The sequence below is a fragment of the Hyla sarda genome, chromosome 2 (assembly GCF_029499605.1).
Source record: "Hyla sarda isolate aHylSar1 chromosome 2, aHylSar1.hap1, whole genome shotgun sequence".
NCBI lineage: Eukaryota > Metazoa > Chordata > Amphibia > Anura > Hylidae > Hyla > Hyla sarda.
Genome location: NC_079190.1, coordinates 164,643,048 through 164,662,519, shown reverse-complemented (window position 1 = coordinate 164,662,519; position 19,472 = coordinate 164,643,048). Strand labels below are relative to the sequence as shown.

General features: G+C 45.8%; 1 protein-coding gene across 1 annotated transcript in view; it reads left to right on the top strand.

The window, feature by feature from the left end:
* Nucleotides 1-2,938: 2,938 nt before the first annotated feature.
* Nucleotides 2,939-19,472, top strand: part of TM9SF2 (transmembrane 9 superfamily member 2) — a 70,327-nt gene continuing 53,793 nt past the window's right edge. Inside the window, exon 1 of the mRNA XM_056555693.1 lies at nucleotides 2,939-3,233. Within this exon, the coding sequence (XP_056411668.1) occupies nucleotides 3,108-3,233 (126 nt within the window). The 5' untranslated portion in view covers nucleotides 2,939-3,107. The remainder of the gene's footprint in view (nucleotides 3,234-19,472) is intronic.

Here is a 19,472-nt window from a genome sequence, read left to right as displayed (position 1 = left end):
TGGATCCAGTTGATATTAAAAAAAAAAGTTTTTTCCTGGAATACCCCTTTAAAACCCCTTAAGGACTCAGCCCATTTTGGCCTTAAGGACTCAGACAATTTAATTTTTACGTTTTCATTTTTTCCTCCTCGCCTTCTAAAAATCATAACTCTTTTATATTTTCATCCACAGACTAGTATGAGGGCTTGTTTTTTGTGCGACCAGTTGTCCTTTGTAATGACATCACTCATTATATCATAAAATGTATGGCGCAACAAAAAAACACTATTTTTGTGGGGAAATTAAAACGAAAAACGCAATTTTGCTAATTTTGGAAGGTTTTGTTTTCACGCCGTACAATTTATGGTAAAAATGACATGTGTTCTTTATTCTGAGGGTCAATACGATTAAAATGATACCCATTATTATATACTTTTATATTATTGTTGCGCTTAAAAAAAATCACAAACTTTTTAACCAAATTAGTACGTTTATAATCCCTTTATTTTGATGACCTCTAACTTTTTTATTTTTCCGTAAAGGTGGTGGTATGGGGGCTCATTTTTTGCGCCATGATCTGTACTTTTTTTTTATACCACATTTGCATATAAAAAACTTTTAATATATTTTTTATAATTTTTTTTTTAATAAAATGTATTAAAAAAGTAGGAATTTTGGACTTTTTTAATTTTTTTTCGTTCACGCCGTTCACCGTACGGGATCATTAACATTTTATTTTAATAGTTCGGACATTTACGCACGCGGCGATACCAAATATGTCTATAAAAAATGTTTTTTACGCTTTTTGGGGGTAAAATAGGAAAAAACGGACGTTTTACTTTTTTATTGGGGGAGGGGATTTTTCTCTTTTTTTTTACTTTTACTTTTACATTTTTTTACATTTTTTTTTACACTTGAATAGTCCCCATAGGGGACTATTCATAGCAATACCATGATTGCTAATACTGATCTGTTCTATGTATAGGACATAGAACAGATCAGTATTATCGGTCATCTCCTGCTCTGGTCTGCTCGATCACAGACCAGAGCAGGAGACGCCGGGAGCCGCACGGAGGAAGGAGAGGGGACCTCCGTGCGGCGTTATGAATGATCGGATCCCCGCAGCAGCGCTGCGGGCGATCCGATCGTTCATTTAAATCGCGAACTGCCGCAGATGCCGGGATCTGTATTGATCCCGGCACCTGAGGGGTTAATGGCGGACGCCCGCGAGATCGCGGGCGTCGGCCATTGCCGGCGGGTCCCTGGCTGCTATCAGCAGCCGGGATCAGCCGCGCATGACACGGGCATCGCTCCGATGCCCGCGGTTATGCTTAGGACGTAAATGTACGTCCTGGTGCGTTAAGTACCACCTCACCAGGACGTACATTTACGTCCTGCGTCCTTAAGGGGTTAAGGCTCACTATAATCCTTGTTAAATTCTGTGAGGGGTGTAGTTTCCAAAATGGGGTCACATGTGGGTATTTATTGTTTTGCGTTTATGTTAGAACCGCTGTAAAATCAGCCACCCCTGTGCAAATCACCAATTTAGACCTCAAATGTACAAAGTGCGCTCTCACTTCTGAGCCTTGTTGTGCACCTGCAGATCACTTTACACCAACATATTGGGTAGTTCCTTACTCAGGAGAAATTGCATTCCAAATTTTGGGGGTCTTTTTTTCCTTTTACCGCTTGTGAAAATTAAAAGTATGAGGCAACACCAGCCTGTTAGTGTAAAAAAAAAAAATTACACTAACATGCTGGTGTAGACCCAAATTAAATTTTTCATAAGGGGTAAAAGGAGAAAAAGCCCCTCAAAATTTGTAAGGCAATTTCTCCCGAGTACGGAGATACCCCATATGTGGCCCTAAACTGTTTCCTTGAAATATGACAGGGCTCCAAAGCGAGAGAGCGCCATGCGCATTTGAGGACTATTTCACGTGCTGTTTATGGTGAAAGTGAAGGACAAGCAAAGCAGTGTGAATCTACCCATAGACCAGTGTTTCCTAGCCCAGGTGCCTCCAGCTGTTGCAAAACAACAACTCCCAGCATGCGAGGGCAGCCTTTGGCTGTCCAGGTATGCAGTGAGGTTGTAATTTTGTAACAGCTGGAGGCACCCTGGTTGGGAAAGCTTGTGTCAGGCTGGGTTCACACCCTGTTTTTACAATACAGTTCCCGTATACGTTTTCAATTTGAAAACCGTATGGGACCATATTGAAAACCTTATGCATTGACTCTCCATTGAAAACCGTATGCCAAAAGATGCATCAGGTCGTGTCTGTTTTGCATCCCGTACCCAAAACCATAGCCTACCACGGTTTTTGGTCCGAATTAAAAACCTTATTGAAATGTTTTTTTTTTTACATGGGAGTCAGAACCGTATATCCGTACAGTTCCATCCGGTCTTCCCCATACAGTTTTTGACTTTGCACGTTTTTTTGGGGGGAGTTTCAATCAAACAAGTGAAACTTTATTCATAATGGAATGAAAAGTTAAAAACTTAAGTTTTTTTCTTAAAAAACGGATGGAACCGGAGATAATTTTTCAAACCATATACGGATTAAAATTTTAACACACATTTTGATACCGTTTAGTCAGGTTTTGAGGAATCCGGGAACTGTATTGCAAAAACGAGGTGTGAACCCAGCCAGAGCAATGTTTTACAAACAGTGCGTCTCCAGCTGTTGCAAAACTACAACTCCCAGCATGCCCCGATAGCCTTTTGTTGTCGGGGCATGCTGGGAGTTGTAGTTTTGCAACAGATGAAGACATACTGTGTGGAAAACACCATGTTAGTGGCTCACTATGTGAAGAACCTGACATGTCTACATGGGTCCCACTCCCCAATATATAATGGATAATTCGGGGGCAGATACGAATCCTAGTCTCACAACACGTCCGCCAAAACGAAATCCCGTTGCCTAGGAACCAACCTGTATAGCCTGTCAATCAGCATCCGTCACGTGACAGGCCGGACCCGGAAGTGAAGGCGGAGAGCGCTGGTCAGGCGGCGGCTGGGCCAGGTTCTCGGAGTCCTCTATGTGACGTCAGAGCGGGTGACGTGTCTGAGAAGCAGGAAGCGATTGTAGCCGGAGCCTTCGCCGTCTTGTGCTCTGCAGCCTAGAACTGTGATGGCGAGCTGTGCCCTGCTTGTTCTCCTGCTGGCGGCCGCCCTCAGGCCCGGTGCTGCTTTCTACCTGCCCGGTCTGGCTCCTGTCAGCTTCTGTGAGGAAGGGAAGGAGTTTGCCGAGTGTAAGGTAAGCATGGTCACATCCCGGTGGTAATGGTAGTGATAGTTCTCCACCATTAGCAACATGTCTGCCCTCCCAGCTGACAACATGGGTTGTTACCTGGTCATCCATCAGTGTGTGTAGGTGTTAGGCCTGGAGTCATCTCATCCCGTACTGACATACCGGCTTTTTACCAGGAAGAGTCACCCCCATAGTGACAGGCACCCCCCACCACCCCCATAGTGACTTACAGGCACCCCCCCCCCCCCCACCACCACCATAGTGACATACAGACCCCCCCCTACCATAGTGACATACAGACCCCCCCCCCCTACCATAGTGACATACAGGCACCCCCTTACCATAGTGACATACAGGCACCTCCCCCCTACCATAGTGACATACAGGCACCCCCCCCTACCATAGTGACATACAGGCACCCACCACCACCATAGTGACATACAGGCACCTCCCCCCTACCATAGTGACATACAGGCACCTCCCCCCTACCATAGTGACATACAGGCACCCCCCACCACCATAGTGACATACAGGCACCCCCCACCACCATAGTGACATACAGGCACCCCCCACCACCATAGTGACATACAGGCACCCACCACCACCATAGTGACATACAGGCACCTCCCCCCTACCATAGTGACATACAGGCACCTCCCCCCTACCATAGTGACATACAGGCACCCACCACCACCATAGTGACATACAGGCACCCCCCCCTACCATAGTGACATACAGGCACCCCCCCCCTACCATAGTGACATACAGGCACCCCCCACCACCATAGTGACATACAGGCACCCCCCACCACCATAGTGACATACAGGCACCCCCCTACCATAGTGACATACAGGCACCTCCCCCCTACCATAGTGACATACAGGCACCCCCCACCACCACCATAGTGACATACAGGCACCCCCCACCACCACCATAGTGACATACAGGCATCCCCCACCACCATAGTGACATACAGGCACCTCCCAACACCACCATAGTGACATACAGGCACCTCCCACCACCACCATAGTGACATACAGGCACCCCCTTACCATAGTGACATACAGGCACCCCCTTACCATAGTGACATACAGGCACCTCCCCCCTACCATAGTGACATACAGGCACCCCCCACCACCATAGTGACATACAGGCACCCCCCTACCATAGTGACATACAGGCACCTCCCCCCTACCATAGTGACATACAGGCACCCCCCCCTACCATAGTGACATACAGGCACCCCCCCCCTACCATAGTGACATACAGGCACCCCCTCCCTACCATAGTGACATACAGGCACCCCCCCCCCACCATAGTGACATACAGGCACCCCCCACCACCATAGTGACATACAGGCACCCCCCCCCTACCATAGTGACATACAGGCACCCCCCACCACCACCATAGTGACATACAGGCACCCCCCCCTACCATAGTGACATACAGGCACCCCCCCCCTACCATAGTGACATACAGGCACCCCCCCCCTACCATAGTGACATACAGGCACCCCCCACCACCATAGTGACATACAGGCACCCCCCACCACCATAGTGACATACAGGCACCCCCCCCTACCATAGTGACATACAGGCACCCCCCACCACCACCATAGTGACATACAGGCACCCCCCACCACCACCATAGTGACATACAGGCATCCCCCACCACCATAGTGACATACAGGCACCTCCCAACACCACCATAGTGACATACAGGCACCTCCCAACACCACCATAGTGACATACAGGCACCCCCCCCCCCTACCATAGTGACATACAGGCACCCCCCCCCCTACCATAGTGACATACAGGCACCCCCCACCACCATAGTGACATACAGGCACCCCCCACCACCATAGTGACATACAGGCACCCCCCACCACCATAGTGACATACAGGCACCCCCCACCACCATAGTGACATACAGGCACCCCCCACCACCATAGTGACATACAGGCACCCCCCACCACCATAGTGACATACAGGCACCCCCCACCACCATAGTGACATACAGGCACCTCCCCCCTACCATAGTGACATACAGGCACCCCCCACCACCACCATAGTGACATACAGGCACCCACCACCACCATAGTGACATACAGGCACCCACCACCACCATAGTGACATACAGGCACCCCCCCTACCATAGTGACATACAGGCACCCCCCCCCCCTACCATAGTGACATACAGGCACCCCCCACCACCATAGTGACATACAGGCACCCCCCACCACCATAGTGACATACAGGCACCCCCTTACCATAGTGACATACAGGCACCTCCCCCCTACCATAGTGACATACAGGCACCCCCCACCACCACCATAGTGACATACAGGCACCCCCCACCACCACCATAGTGACATACAGGCACCTCCCAACACCACCATAGTGACATACAGGCACCTCCCACCACCACCATAGTGACATACAGGCACCTCCCACCACCACCATAGTGACATACAGGCACCCCCCCCCCCTACCATAGTGACATACAGGCACCCCCCCCCTACCATAGTGACATACAGGCACCCCCCACCACCATAGTGACATACAGGCACCCCCCACCACCATAGTGACATACAGGCACCCCCCACCACCATAGTGACATACAGGCACCCCCCACCACCATAGTGACATACAGGCACCCCCCACCACCATAGTGACATACAGGCACCCCCCACCACCATAGTGACATACAGGCACCCCCCCTACCATAGTGACATACAGGCACCACCAACACCACCATAGTGGCATACAGACACCCCCCACCACCATAGTGACATACAGGCACCCCCCACCACCATAGTGACATACAGGCACCTCCCAACACCACCATAGTGACATACAGGCACCCCCCCCCCCCCACCACCACCACCATAGTGACATACAGGCACTCCCCTACCATAGTGACATACAGGAACCCCCCCACCACCACCATAGTGACATACAGGCACCCCCCCCCCCATCACCACCACCACCACCATAGTGACATACAGGCACCCCCCACCACCACCACCACCATAGTGACATACAGGCACCCCCCTACCATAGTGACATACAGGAACCCCCCCACCACCACCATAGTGACATACCGGCTTCTTACCAGGAAGAGTCACCCCCATAGTAACATGCAGGAACCCCCCGCACCACCACCATAGTGACATACAGGCACACCCCACCACCGCCATAGTGACATACAGGCACCCCCCACCACCACCATAGTGACATACAGGCACCCCCCTACCATAGTGGCATACAGGAACCCCCCACCATACTGACATACAGGCACCGATACACCCCCCCCCTTTTTACCGTGCTGGCTTCTTACCAGGCAGGGTCACCCCCATCCCATACATATGTACAAGCTTCTTACCAGGCAGTGTGACATCTGGATGTATAAAGACCACCCCTTTCTGTATTCTCTGTAAGAAATGTGAACGTCTTATAAGGGGTCTGCACAGTTTATAGGGACTCCTATATAAATCCCGGCTATTTCTATCATCCCAGGCCCTTCTCTGCCTTGTCCTCACCTGGATGTAGCTGCACTGGGTGGGGCAGAGGTCAGGGGACCCTATTTCTTGATGGGTACAGGTGCCATTATTTCATGAAGAATGCAGGTCAGAAGTAGACACATGTCCACTATGATATAGATATATACACACACACATCAGATATCTCATTTAATTTCCCAGCAACCTTGTAGCTCTAGCCTACCGCTATATGAATCCTGATCTCTGCCGTCTTGGTCCAGTCTCCGGCTACAGAGTTACCAGGAGATTTGAACGCACATCCTGCTTCTAGTGTCAGAAGAGTTATTATGCTTTAAATGTGCTGCATTGTGATCAAATGTCATTGAGGCTATGTTGACCTCAGAAATGCTACACGTCACCAGTATGTCAGGGAAAGGTATACTGACATACACCACCGTGTACCTGTAATGGGCCCATTGACTTTTATGAACTCAGCGCACTCCAATAATTACTATCTTGAGTCTTTTTCATGAACATATACTAGAAATGTATGTATTATAAAAAAACAAAAAAAAAATACTTATTTAACTCTTTGTTGCACTTATGGTATGTTCCTACATGCAGATTTACCTACCTAGTGATCCTGTAATCTGCAGCATAATACGTTCTAGGGCTATATTCACAGGGGTTAGATATACTCTTCACACTACGTGTTTAGGCTGTGGCTGATTTTTTTTTTTTGCTGTGAATTATATTGAATTTAGTGTAACCTTCTAAGGATTTTTGGCGGTGCAGATACCACTGTGGAAAATCCAGCGCAGGACACAACGGTATATCCCACACGCGTTAACGTACTGTCATGAAGGCTGGAAGAGTGTAGTGTATCAGTTTATGTAGATTTATACCCTACAGCAGTGTTTCCCAACCAGGGTGCCTCCAGCTGTTGCAAAACTACAACTCCCAGCATGCTGGGGGTTGTAGTTTTGCAACAGCTGGAGTCACCCTGGTTGGGAAACACTGCTGTAGGGTATGAACATAAATCAATTCCCTTCCAAATATTCCCTTCAAAGTGTCAGACCTCAATTCATGTAGGGATGAAAGTACTATTCACACCCTTTAATGTAATGCACTATTGTGTGAAGAGACCTTTTCCGGTTGTTACAACCTGACAAACCTGTTATAAAGTGCCACGCTTTACTGGTTTGACAGGGCCTAACAGTTTTTTTTTTTTTTTAACTATATATGCCACCCTGTATAAGGAATGTGTTATAGGGACGAGTCCTTTCTATTATTGACTTTTGTTAAATAACAGCTATCAATGTATACAGTGAATCACAGGTATAGTCATGAATGATGGGTGCCTTGTATGTGGATTGGTGGTGGAGAGGACCCTACTCCTGAATATAGCTGACATAGAACTACATTGTATTCATTATTCATATGACCTGCCTCAAACGAAAGTAAATTAAACGTATGCTTTCCACATATTTGAGAGCAAAAAAATGTGGAATCGCCCTGTAATTTTCATTTCTAGGACAAATACTGACACACATGCGGGTTTGTCTATAGTTTACCTAGAGAACGGTTAGGCTATGTTCACACTGCGGAATCTCCGGGTAGAAAATCTCCACCCAGAGAGTCCGACCAGCGCTGACTGAATCAGACGGTGCTAGGACCGCGCGGACAGTGCAGTCTCCAATAGACTGCAGTGTGTTCCACGAGTATTTCCGCCTGAAGAATGAGCAAAGCCGTTCTTCAGGTGGAAATTTTAAAGCAGATTTTCTGTTAACAAATTCCACTTCACAAATTCCGAAGTTTGAATTTGTGAACGGAAACCCATTCACTCTACTATACATTTTAGCAAGCGGAATTTCTGCCTGCAATTTCAAAGCGAAAATTCCGTAATGTGAACTTCGCCTTACAGACCTTACCAAGCTGTGAAACTTGGCTTACTGAAAGAAAATTTTGCCCTAACAAGAGAGTTGTCAGTTGAGTCTGTGGAAAGTGTTAGGGTGCATGCACACCACGTTTTTGCTATACAGTTCCCTTATACGGTTTCAAGTTAAAAACCGTACGGAACTGTTTAGAAAACCGTATGCATTGCTTTAAAGGAGATGTCCGGTGCTCACTTTTATTTTTCAGCCCGGAACGAATAAAATAAGAAAAGAAAACAAATTTTCTCTTACCTGCCTAGGCTCCCCCGGTGCTCCGGTACAGGCGTTTGGTCCCCGGGCTGTATTCTTCTTACTTCCTGTTAGCCCGACACGTCACACGGAGCTTCAACCTATCACCAGCCGCAGCGATGTCCCGCCTCGGCCAGTGATAGGCTGAAGCTCCGTGTGACGTGTCGGGCTAACAGGAAGTAAGAAGAATACAGCCCGGGGACCGAACGCCTGTACCGGAGCACCGGGGGAGCCTAGGCAGGCAAGAGAAAGCTTATTTTCTTTTTTTTTTTTTTTTTTTTGCAGCCCGGAACGGATACAATAAGAAAAGTGAGCACCGGACATGTCCTTTAACTTTGTAAACCATATGTCAAACGCATCATCCCGTTTAGTTTGTTTTGCGTCATACGGTTTTGTCCGGTTTTTTTAAACCGTACCCAAAACTGTAGTCTACCACGTCTTTTTGATCTGGGTGAAAAACTGTATTAAACTGTGTACGTTTTTTTTAATTTTATTTTTTTTACATGGGATCCGTACAGAACTGTATGTATGTATGTATGGTTCCATCCGGTTTTCACCATACCATTTTTGACTTTGACCTGTTTTATTTTTTCTTGAAATTTTAATCAAACAAGTGAAGCTTTATTAAAAATGGAGTGAAAAGTTAAAAAGTATAAGTGTTTTTTTCTTAATAAATGGATGCAACCGGACATCATTTTTCAAATCGTATACTGTTTTCAACTGTATGTGTTAAAATTTGTCCACACATTTTGATACAGTTCAGTCAGGTTTTGAAGAATCCGTTTTTCATCAAAAACCTGATACGGGAACTGTATTGCAAAAACGTGGTGTGAATGCACCCTTAGGCTGTGTTCATACGTGGCAGAATTTCCATGCGGAATTCCGCATTGAAATTCCTCACGAAGATTCTGCAGTGGCATTTATTTTGATTGGAATCTGCTGTTCACATAACAGAATTTCAAATTCCGGTGTCCGCAAGAAGAAGACATCTTTTCTTTCAGCGGACTCGGCACGGATATGCAGTCTATGAAACAAGGTATTTCCGATCAGTCCTAGCGCCTGCATGTTTTGCCGGAGCCCCGCTGTCAGGGGAGTGTCCACGCAGTTTTCCGTGCGGACATTCCCTCATGTGAACATAGCCTAAGAAATCCTGCTTCTGGATGGAAATCAAACACTGAGCATGGCAAAAGATGTTGGTTGTTCCTAGTCAGTAGAAACAAAAGGGATCATAATTGGAAACCATACAGGTAGATAAAGGAAGGCTGCAAAGAGCCAGGATAAAACCATTGCGAGCAGTATGCCTTGAAAATAGAAAATGTGCAATACAAAAAAGGGGGCAGAAAGGATAGTTTGAAAATGTTACTGAAACAAATTTACTGAAAGAAAAAGCCTGACTTTGTATGTTTGGTAGAGATAAAGAAATTAGTGACACTTCTCTCAAATGAAAATTGTTGATAGTCTAGTAATTTTTTAGGACAACCTAGATTTACATTAGCATAGTAAATATGCAGTGCATCCCAGGTACAGGGGTGTGGGAATAAAAATAAAACGGGAGCACAATCTGCTTGTCCTTCCTGTCAATCCACTTGTCCTGACCCATTTTTGTTTCTGTACTGATTTCTTTTATATAGGAAAAGGGGGTGGTTTGAACTTTTTATTAAGGAACTTTTTTTTGTAGCCAGGGCACAATGGGGTGAAGACCATTTTCACTATACTACTCCTTTTGGCTTTAAAGGAGTACTCCGGCGCGCACTTTTTTCCTTTTTATCCCGTCCGGGCTGCAAAATAAAAGAAAACACACTTTCTCTTACCTGCCAACGAGCCCCCGGAGCTCCGGTACAGTTGTTCGGTCCCCGGGCTGTATTCTTCTTACTTCCTGTTAGCCCGGCACGTCACACGGAGCTTCAGCCTATCACCGGCCCAGGCGGGACATCTCTGCGGCCGGTGATAGGCTGAAGCTCCGTGTGCCGGGCTAACAGGAAGTAAGAAGCATACAGCCCGGGGACCGAACACCTGTACCGGAGCACCGGGGGCTCGTTGGCAGGTAAGAGAAAGTGTGTTTTTCTTTTATTTTGCAGCCATTTTGTAACATTTGGGGGCTTCCGTTTCTATGCAGTGCACTTTTCAGTAAAAATGACACCTTATCTTTATTCTGTAGGTCCATACAGTTTCAAGAATATCCAATTTATGTAGGTTTTATTTATTTTACTACCTTAAATTATAACTACATGCACCAAAATTAGTATGTTTAAAATTGTCATCTTCTGACCCCCTATAACTTTTTTATTTTTCTGCATACGGGGCTATGTGAGGGCTAATTTTTTGCGCCGTGGTCTGTAGTTTTTATCGGTACCATCTTTGTTTTGATGGCACTTTTTAATCACTTTTTTATTTTTTATGGTGTATGATGTGACCAAAATGCACAATTTTGGACTTTTTTGGGGATATATTTTTTTACGTGCACGCCATCAACCATGTGGTTTAGCTAACCTTATATCTTAATAGTTCGGACATTTACGCACGCGGCGATACCACATATGATGATTTTTATTTTTTATTACATTTTATTTTAAAAAATGGGAAAATGAGGGTGATTCAAACTTTTATTAGGGAAGGAGCAGCAGAAGACTGATCTGATGGCGAGGAGGCAGGTAAGGGCCCTCCCACCGTTTACTCAGCTGATCGGGACCCTAGATGTTGCCGCGGATGTCCGATCAGCTCCAATGAGCTAACCGGCACTGTTAACCCGCATTTTAGATGCCGAGATAAACTTTGATTGTGGCGTCTAAAGGGTTAATGCCAGGTATCGACTCGATCGGCAGTTCTGACTGACCGTAGCAACTACGATCCACCGGGTTTCAAGTGTTTTCTGCTCATGCGTATGGTTTAAACCCCATTAACGGGACTCAGGACGTACGTCCTCGGTCCTTAAAGGGTACCTCTCATCAAAAAAACTTGATATATTATAGATTAATGTATGCAAAATAACTTCACAATTGCATGTTATTAAAAAATGTGCTTCTTTCTATTTAATTTTCCACTTTGAAGAAATGACCACTAGGGGTCTCCCTATCAGTCCTGGCAGCAAGCATTTCAGACTCATGCTGGAGTCCATAACACTACGAGCTGCCAGTCTGCTTTGTTCACAAAGGAGAACACTCAGAGCTGCCAGCCTGCTTTGTTCACAGCCTGTTTGGCTGTGAACAAAGCAGGCTGGCAGCTCTGAGTGTTTAGGACTCCAGCATGAGTCAGAAATGCTTGCTGACTGGACTGATCGGGAAAAATACAATAGAAAGAAGCATATTTTTCATTAACATGCTATTGGAAAGTTATTCAACATTCATTAATCTAAAATATATCAAGTTTATTTGATGAGAGGTACCCTTTAAGTACTGGAGGCAAGGGCGTACCTGTACGCCCTTTGTCCTGGACGGGTTAACCGTATGGACCTACAGAATAAAGAAAACATGTCATTTTAAAGTGTACAGCATTACATATATTTTATGGTGAAATTAGTGATGTAATTACAAAGTACAATTGGTCATACAAAAAACAAGGCTTTAGAAGGGTAGGAAAATGTAATTATAAAAGATTTGTGGCTTTTAGAAGATGAGGAAAGAAATGAAAATGCAAATATAAAGTTGTCTGTGTCCTTTAACCTCTTCAGGACCCAGGGCGTATGGATACGCCCTCACACCCTGGGCCTTAAAGGACCCAGGGCGTATCCTGATGTCGTTCAGTAGGCATGCCGTGCAAATGCCGAGGGGGGGGTCCCGGCATGTCGGTGATCGGCGCAGATCGCGGACGAATTCACGTCCGCGATTCCGGGTATTTGGGTCACTTGTGACCCTATGACCCGGAAAAGGAAGGTGATGAGCTGTGTACGATACACCACCAATCACCTCCAGTTGCTGGGTAGCGGTGACAATACTGTCACCACCCCAGCAACGCTGCTATTGGCCGGCGATCGTTGGCCAATAGCAGTGCAGCAGAGGAGGGGTTAACGGTCCCCTCACGCAGCTCTGTGCACTCGCTGAGGTCAGTCAGCGGGCAGAGCTGTGTGAAGAGGACCGGGATCCCCCCCTCGGAGTGCCAGAGCCCCCTCAGAAAGAAGAGCCCCTAGATCAGTGTTGCAGGGAAAGGTAGGGTAAAACAGTAAAACAAAAGTGAAAGTAAAAAAAAAAAAGTAACCCCCCCCCCTGACCCCCTAATAGGTCCCCAAGGGTGTGCCGTCACCTAATCCGTGTGACCCCGGGCCCTATTAGGGGTTCAGGGTGCTGCGTGTGCCACCACTTTTTTTTTTTTTTTCTGTTACAGTTACACCAAGCACCACACACTACATACTTCCCTGCCCCCCCCTCGCCACCGTCCAACCCCCGCCATCGTAGAAATAAGGCGATGGCCCGCCGGGCATTTTCGGCAGCGGAGGCTTACGCTTTTTTAGCCTCCGAATCTGCCAGTGAGGACGGGGAAGATCCGACTTTTGTGTTCTTCCTCGATCTCCTCATCTAGTAGTGATGATGAGTCCCCCGTACGGCGGCGGAGACGCCGCCGGGCGAGGCCACGCACCCCCCATGAGTGACCCAGTGGCCGACACTAGTATGGTGTGGCAATGCCGCTCGTAATAGGAGTCCGGCCCCCCAGACAAATGCACTGGAGCCCCCTTCCGGGGACCCTGTCTGGAGACCCCCAGAGGGTTATCAGCCACGGATTCCTGAGTATGTTGGCGACTCAGGAATCCGGATTGACCATGCTGGCTTCACTGATCTCGACTTTCTAAAGGTTTTTTTTCAGTGACAGCCTGGTCAATCTAATGGTGGAGCAAACGAACTTGTATGCCCAGCAGTTCATTGCCCACCACCCCGATTCGTTTTTGGCTAGGTCCAATGTAGGGTACGCCATTGATGCAGCGGAAATGAGGACATTTTGGGGCTTCTCGCTGCATATGGGCCTGGACAAAAAACCAAGTGTCCGTCATTACTGTAGCGGGGACGTCCTCCATCAGATCCCGCTTTACAGTATGGCGATGACACGGAAGTGGTACGAGGCGATTCGGAAATGTCTGCATTATGCAGATAATGCGGCATGTCCGCCCCGAGGTGATCCCGCCTATGACCGGCTTTACAAAGTGAGGCCGGTCATCGATCACTTTGGGGCCAAATTTTTGGAGGCCTACTTACCGGTCAGGGACCTCTCGGTAGATGAGTCTCTCATCAGTTTTAAGGGGAGACTCATCTTCCGCCATATATTCCCTCGAAACGGGCGCGGTATGGCGGGTACACTTACAAGTTTATAGTGTATGAGGGACGAGATTCCCGTATTGAACCCTCAGAATGTCCCCTCACTCTGGGTGTTAGCGGGAAACTCGTTTGGGACCTTATGCACCCATTGCTGGATAAGGGTTTCCACGTATACGTGGATAACTTTTATACCAGTGTCCCTCTGTTCAAATCCCTTTCCGTCAGATCCACGTCCACTTGTGGAACCGTGCGGAAGAACCAGAGAGACCTCCCTCTAAATTTTGTTAAGACGCCTATCCCCAAGGTTGAGTCCCGTGCCCTTACCCATTATAACCTGTTGTTGGTCAGGTATAAGGATAAGAGGGATGTCGTTATACTTACCACTATTCATGGGAACGGCAGCACCCCTGTCCCTGTGCGAGGTACCGTGAGACCGGTCCTCAAACCCGATTGTATTCTGGACTACAATCGTTATATGGGGGGGAGTTGATCTCTCAGATCAAGTCCTCAAGCCATATAATGCCATGCGGAAAACACGGGCATGGTACAAAAAAGTTGCGGTCTACTTGGTACAGGTTGCCATGTACAACTCTTTTGTACTATCCCAGTACGCTGGCAACACAGGGACATTCCTCCAGTTCCAAGAAGAAGTCCTAAAGGTCCTGATCTTTGCGGACCGGGAAAGATCAGGCCGGACTTCCCAAGGGTCTGGAGTTATAGGCGCCAGGATCGTCCCTGGCCAGCACTTTCCAGGTGTGATCCCCCCACTGGAAAGATGGGACGATCCCAGAAAAAATGCAGTGTGTGTCGCAGGAAGGGGAGAAGGAAGGACACCACGTATCAATGCGACACTTGCCCAGATAATCCGGGCCTCTGCATAGGCTGCTTCAGGGAGTATCACACTTCCATGGAGCACTAAATTTTCATTTGAATTTTCCATAATTTGACCAATGTACCAAGTCCAGAGTACATTCAAAATTGTTAACCCCATAAATTACTAAATTGCCCAAAAAATCCGAAAAAAACCTGATAAGACCTCTGGGGGTGTTTTTTTAGAAATGGGTCATAGGTCACTGAGTCACTATCATCGGGGACTTTTTTATGTTGCCTCAATGCGCAGCGCTCTCTCTCCACCTGAGCGGGTGCGCATTTGAGGCAACAGGTTAGGGACGGCCACACACATCACATTCCCAGAATGATGACTCAAAGCATAGGGTTTGGGGCGGGCATACTTTTTTTTAGTTTTGGCTATACTCTGGGTCATCATTCTGGGAACATATCAGGTTTTATTATTTTATGATTTATAGTTTTCTGGCCCACTGTACCCCATATTTTGGGCCTCTGTACCCCACCTGTCTACCCCAGTTACGGCCCGTTTTCCCCCATAGTGTTCCCCTATTTTAGGGCTCAGTGTTCCCCCCCCCCCCATTAATGCTCCTTGAGGGGGGGGGGGTCCCACATCCTGGCTGCTATAATAAGCTCAAGGCCCCTGACTGACCTCCCACTCCAACACCTGGTGTGCACCCACGGAGCGAAAATCATCAAAAATTAAGGTATGTCCCTACTCCAAAACAATTTATTTACAAATTTTGGGGGGTCTTTTCTGCTATTAACCCTTGTAAAAAAAAAAAAAATTATTTTGGGGAAAACCCACATTTTAGTGAAAAAAATAATTTTTTTTTTTACATATGCAAAAGTCGTGAAACCCCTGTGGGGTATTAAGGCTTACTTTACCCCTTGTTACGTTCCTCAAGGGGTCTAGTTTCCAAAATGGTATGCCATGTGTATTTTTTTTTTTTTTTTTTTTTTTTTTTTTTTTTTTTGCTGTCCTGGCACCATAGGGGCTTCCTAAATGCGACATTTCCCCCCCATTTCAGCAAAGTTTGCAAATGTGACTCCTTCTCTTCTGAGCATTGTGGCGCTCCTGCAGTGCACTTCAGGTCAACTTATGGGGTACCTCCATACTCAGAAGAGATGGGGTTACAAATTTTGGGGGGTCTTTTCTGCTATTAACCCTTGCAAAAATGTGAAATTTGAGGGGAAACACACATTTTAGTGGGAAAAAAAAAATTTCTTTTACATATGCAAAAGTCGTGAAACCCCTGTGGGGTATTAAGGCTCACTTAATTCCTTGTTACGTTCCTTAAGGGGTCTAGTTTCCAAAATGGGATGCTGTGTTTTTTTTTTTTTTTTTTTTTTTTTTTTTTTGCTGTTCTGGCACCATAGGGGCTTCCTAAATCCAACATGCCCCCCAAAAACCATTTCAGAAAAACGTACTCTCCAAAATCCCCTTGTCGCTCCTTTGCTTCTGAGCCCTCTACTGCGCCCGCCGAACACTTTACATAGACATATGAGGTATGTGCTTACTCGAGAGAAATTGGGCTACAAATAAAAGTATACATTTTCTCTTTTTACCCCTTGTAAAAATTCTAAAATTGGGTCTACAAGAACATGCAAGTGTAAAAAATATGAAGATTGTGAATTTTCTCCTTCACTTTGCTGCTATTCCTGTGAAACACCTAAAGGGTTGAAATGCGGACTGAATGTCATTTTGAATACTTTGGGGGGTGCAGTTTTTATAATGGGGTCTTTTATGGGGTATTTTTTAATATGAAGATCCTTCAAATCCACTTCAAACCTGAACTGGTCCCTGAAAAATAGCGAGTTTGAAAATTTTGTGAAAAATTGGAAAATTGCTGCTGAACTTTGAAGCCCTCTGGTGTCTTCCAAAAGTAAAAACATGTCAACTTTATGATTCAAACATAAAGTAGACATATTGTATATGTGAATAAAAAAATGTTTTATTTGGAATATCCATTTTCCTTACAAAAGTTAGAAAAATGCTAAATTTTTAAATTTTTCATAAAATTTGGGGATTTTTCACCATGAAATGATACAAGTTCCCACAAAATTTTACCACTATGTTAAAGTAGAATATGTCACGAAAAAACTATCTCTGAATCAGAATAACTAAAAGCATTCCAGAGTTATTAATGTTTAAAGTGACAGTGGTCAGATGTGCAAACAATGGCTGGGTCCTAAGGTGTAAAATGGCCTGGTCCTTAACGGGTCCTTATCCAAAGAATAGGGGATAAGATGTCTGATCGCTGGGGTCCTGCTGCACAGAGCCATGATCGCTCCATGTTTGAAGGGTCACGACTATAGGGCTGAAGTATCGCGACGTCATGACTCTGCCCCGTGTGATGTCACACCCCCTCCCATAGACTTGCATTGAGGGGGTGGGGCTTGACGTCACATGGGGGGAGTCGTGATGTCACAATAGTCAGGCCCTGTAGTCGTGACCCTTCAGTCACGGAGCAGTCGTCGCTCTGTGCAGCAGACACAGGTGGGTGTCTGCATGAGAGATTGCGGGAGCCCCCGCGATCAGACATCTCATCCCCTGTCCTTTTGGATAGGGGATAAGATGTCTTAGGGCCAGAGTACCCCTTTAAGGCCAAAATGGGCTATGTCTTTAAGGTGTTAAAGGGGTTGTCTGGGGAGCTAAAAAGGTCCTTCTTGTTCCACTCCCTGGCCCTTGCTTTCACCTCTGCCTCCAAATTCCCCAGGTCTGTCTATTTGAGCATTTGTGGGATGTGCTGGAAAAACAAGTATATAACTATACTTTTAAAAGAACTTTGAAGTAACATTAACCTTTTAGAGCAGTGTTTCCCAACTGTTGTGCCTCCAGCTGTTGCAAAACTACAACTCCCAGCATTTGGATGTTCAGGTATGCTGAGAGTTGTAGTTTTGCAACAGCTGGAGGCACACTGGTTGGGAAACATTGGTTTAGAGAGTTGACATGGTGATCTTACTGGTCTTGCTATTGTTGTTAACCCTATTCACTCCATTTCAGGTGGTGGAACCAGAGCTCAGCAGTACTTAGTGTTCAGTACTATAGATGGCATGTGGGGCAGAAGGGGTTATAAATGCAATGGCTTTCTATGGTGCTTAATAAGCAATAAGGAAAACTGCAGTAGGATCACTACAAGGCAATGGTTACATCATGGAGAGATGCTGCCAGCATTGTGCTACATCATTGCAGCTGATAAAGCAAGAGGAGGAGCATTTCAGCACCAGCAAGTGCCATTGGTAGGAGGCAGGAAGAGGGCGGCCCAAGTTCAGCCCACATCATGCTGAAATGGGGGAAGAAGCCTTGAATAAAAATAGGAGTCATGTTGGAATTAGGAGGAGATCCATGCTGGGTGCCAGAACTGAGATGGGGAGCCATTCTAAGGGCCAGGACTAAGATGGCCATGCTAAGGATCGGGACTGACAAAGGGAGCCATTCTGGTGACAAGGAATGAAAAAGGGAGTTGGGGACTAATGATATAGGAAATCTTGCTGGGAACAGGAATTAAAGGGGTACCCCGGTGGAAAAGTTTTTTTTTTTTTTTTTTTTTTTTTTTTTTTTTTTTTTTTAAATCAACTGGTGCCAGAAAGTTAAACAGACTTGTAAATTACAAAAGCATCTTATTCCTTCCAGTACTTATTAGCTGCTGAATACTACAGAAGAACTGTCCAGAGTAGGAGAAAATCTCCATAGCAAACATATGCTGCTCTGGTCAGTTCCTAAAATGGACAGAGATGTCAGCAGAGAGCACCATGCTTGTGATTCAGCAGAGAGCACTGTGTTCCAAAAAGGAAATAACTTCCTCTGTAGTATTCAGCAGCTAATAAGTACTGGATGGATTAAGTTTTTTTAATAGAAGTAATTTATTTAACTTTCTGGCACTAGTCGATAAAAAGAAAGAAAAAAAAGTTTTCCACCGGAATACCCTTTTAAGGAGTGGTCATGATGAGGGCTAGGAATGAGCCTTGCTGGAGACTATGAATCAGATGATAAGCGATGCTAGAAACACTGAATGGATGAACCATGCTAGGGACCAGTTATTCAAAACATGATAAATGACAAGATTTTTTGTATTTTACCATTATATGAGTATTTGTAGGCAATATGTCAAGTTTTCCATCCTTTTTTTTTTTTTTTAAATTGAGGACCACCTCATAAAAGACCTTTTTTTTTTTTTTAGCACAATTGAGCAGTTTATAATTTTTTTTTTTTTATGCAATAAACATGCCCCTTCATTACTACAGTTAAAAACCTTGTTGGATCTGGAGGAATGTTATTTTCTAACATCTGCTATGCTTTTAACTGTCACACAGTGCAGGAACAGGGGTTGGATTTTGGGGCATCACAGAGAGAGTTCTTTGATGGGCATCGTGAAAATGTAGCCAAGAAATTTAGATTAAAGGGGTATTCCAGGGGAAATATATATAAAATATTATTTTTTTTTTTTTTTTTTTTTTATCAACTGGCTCTAGAAACTAAAACAGATTTGTA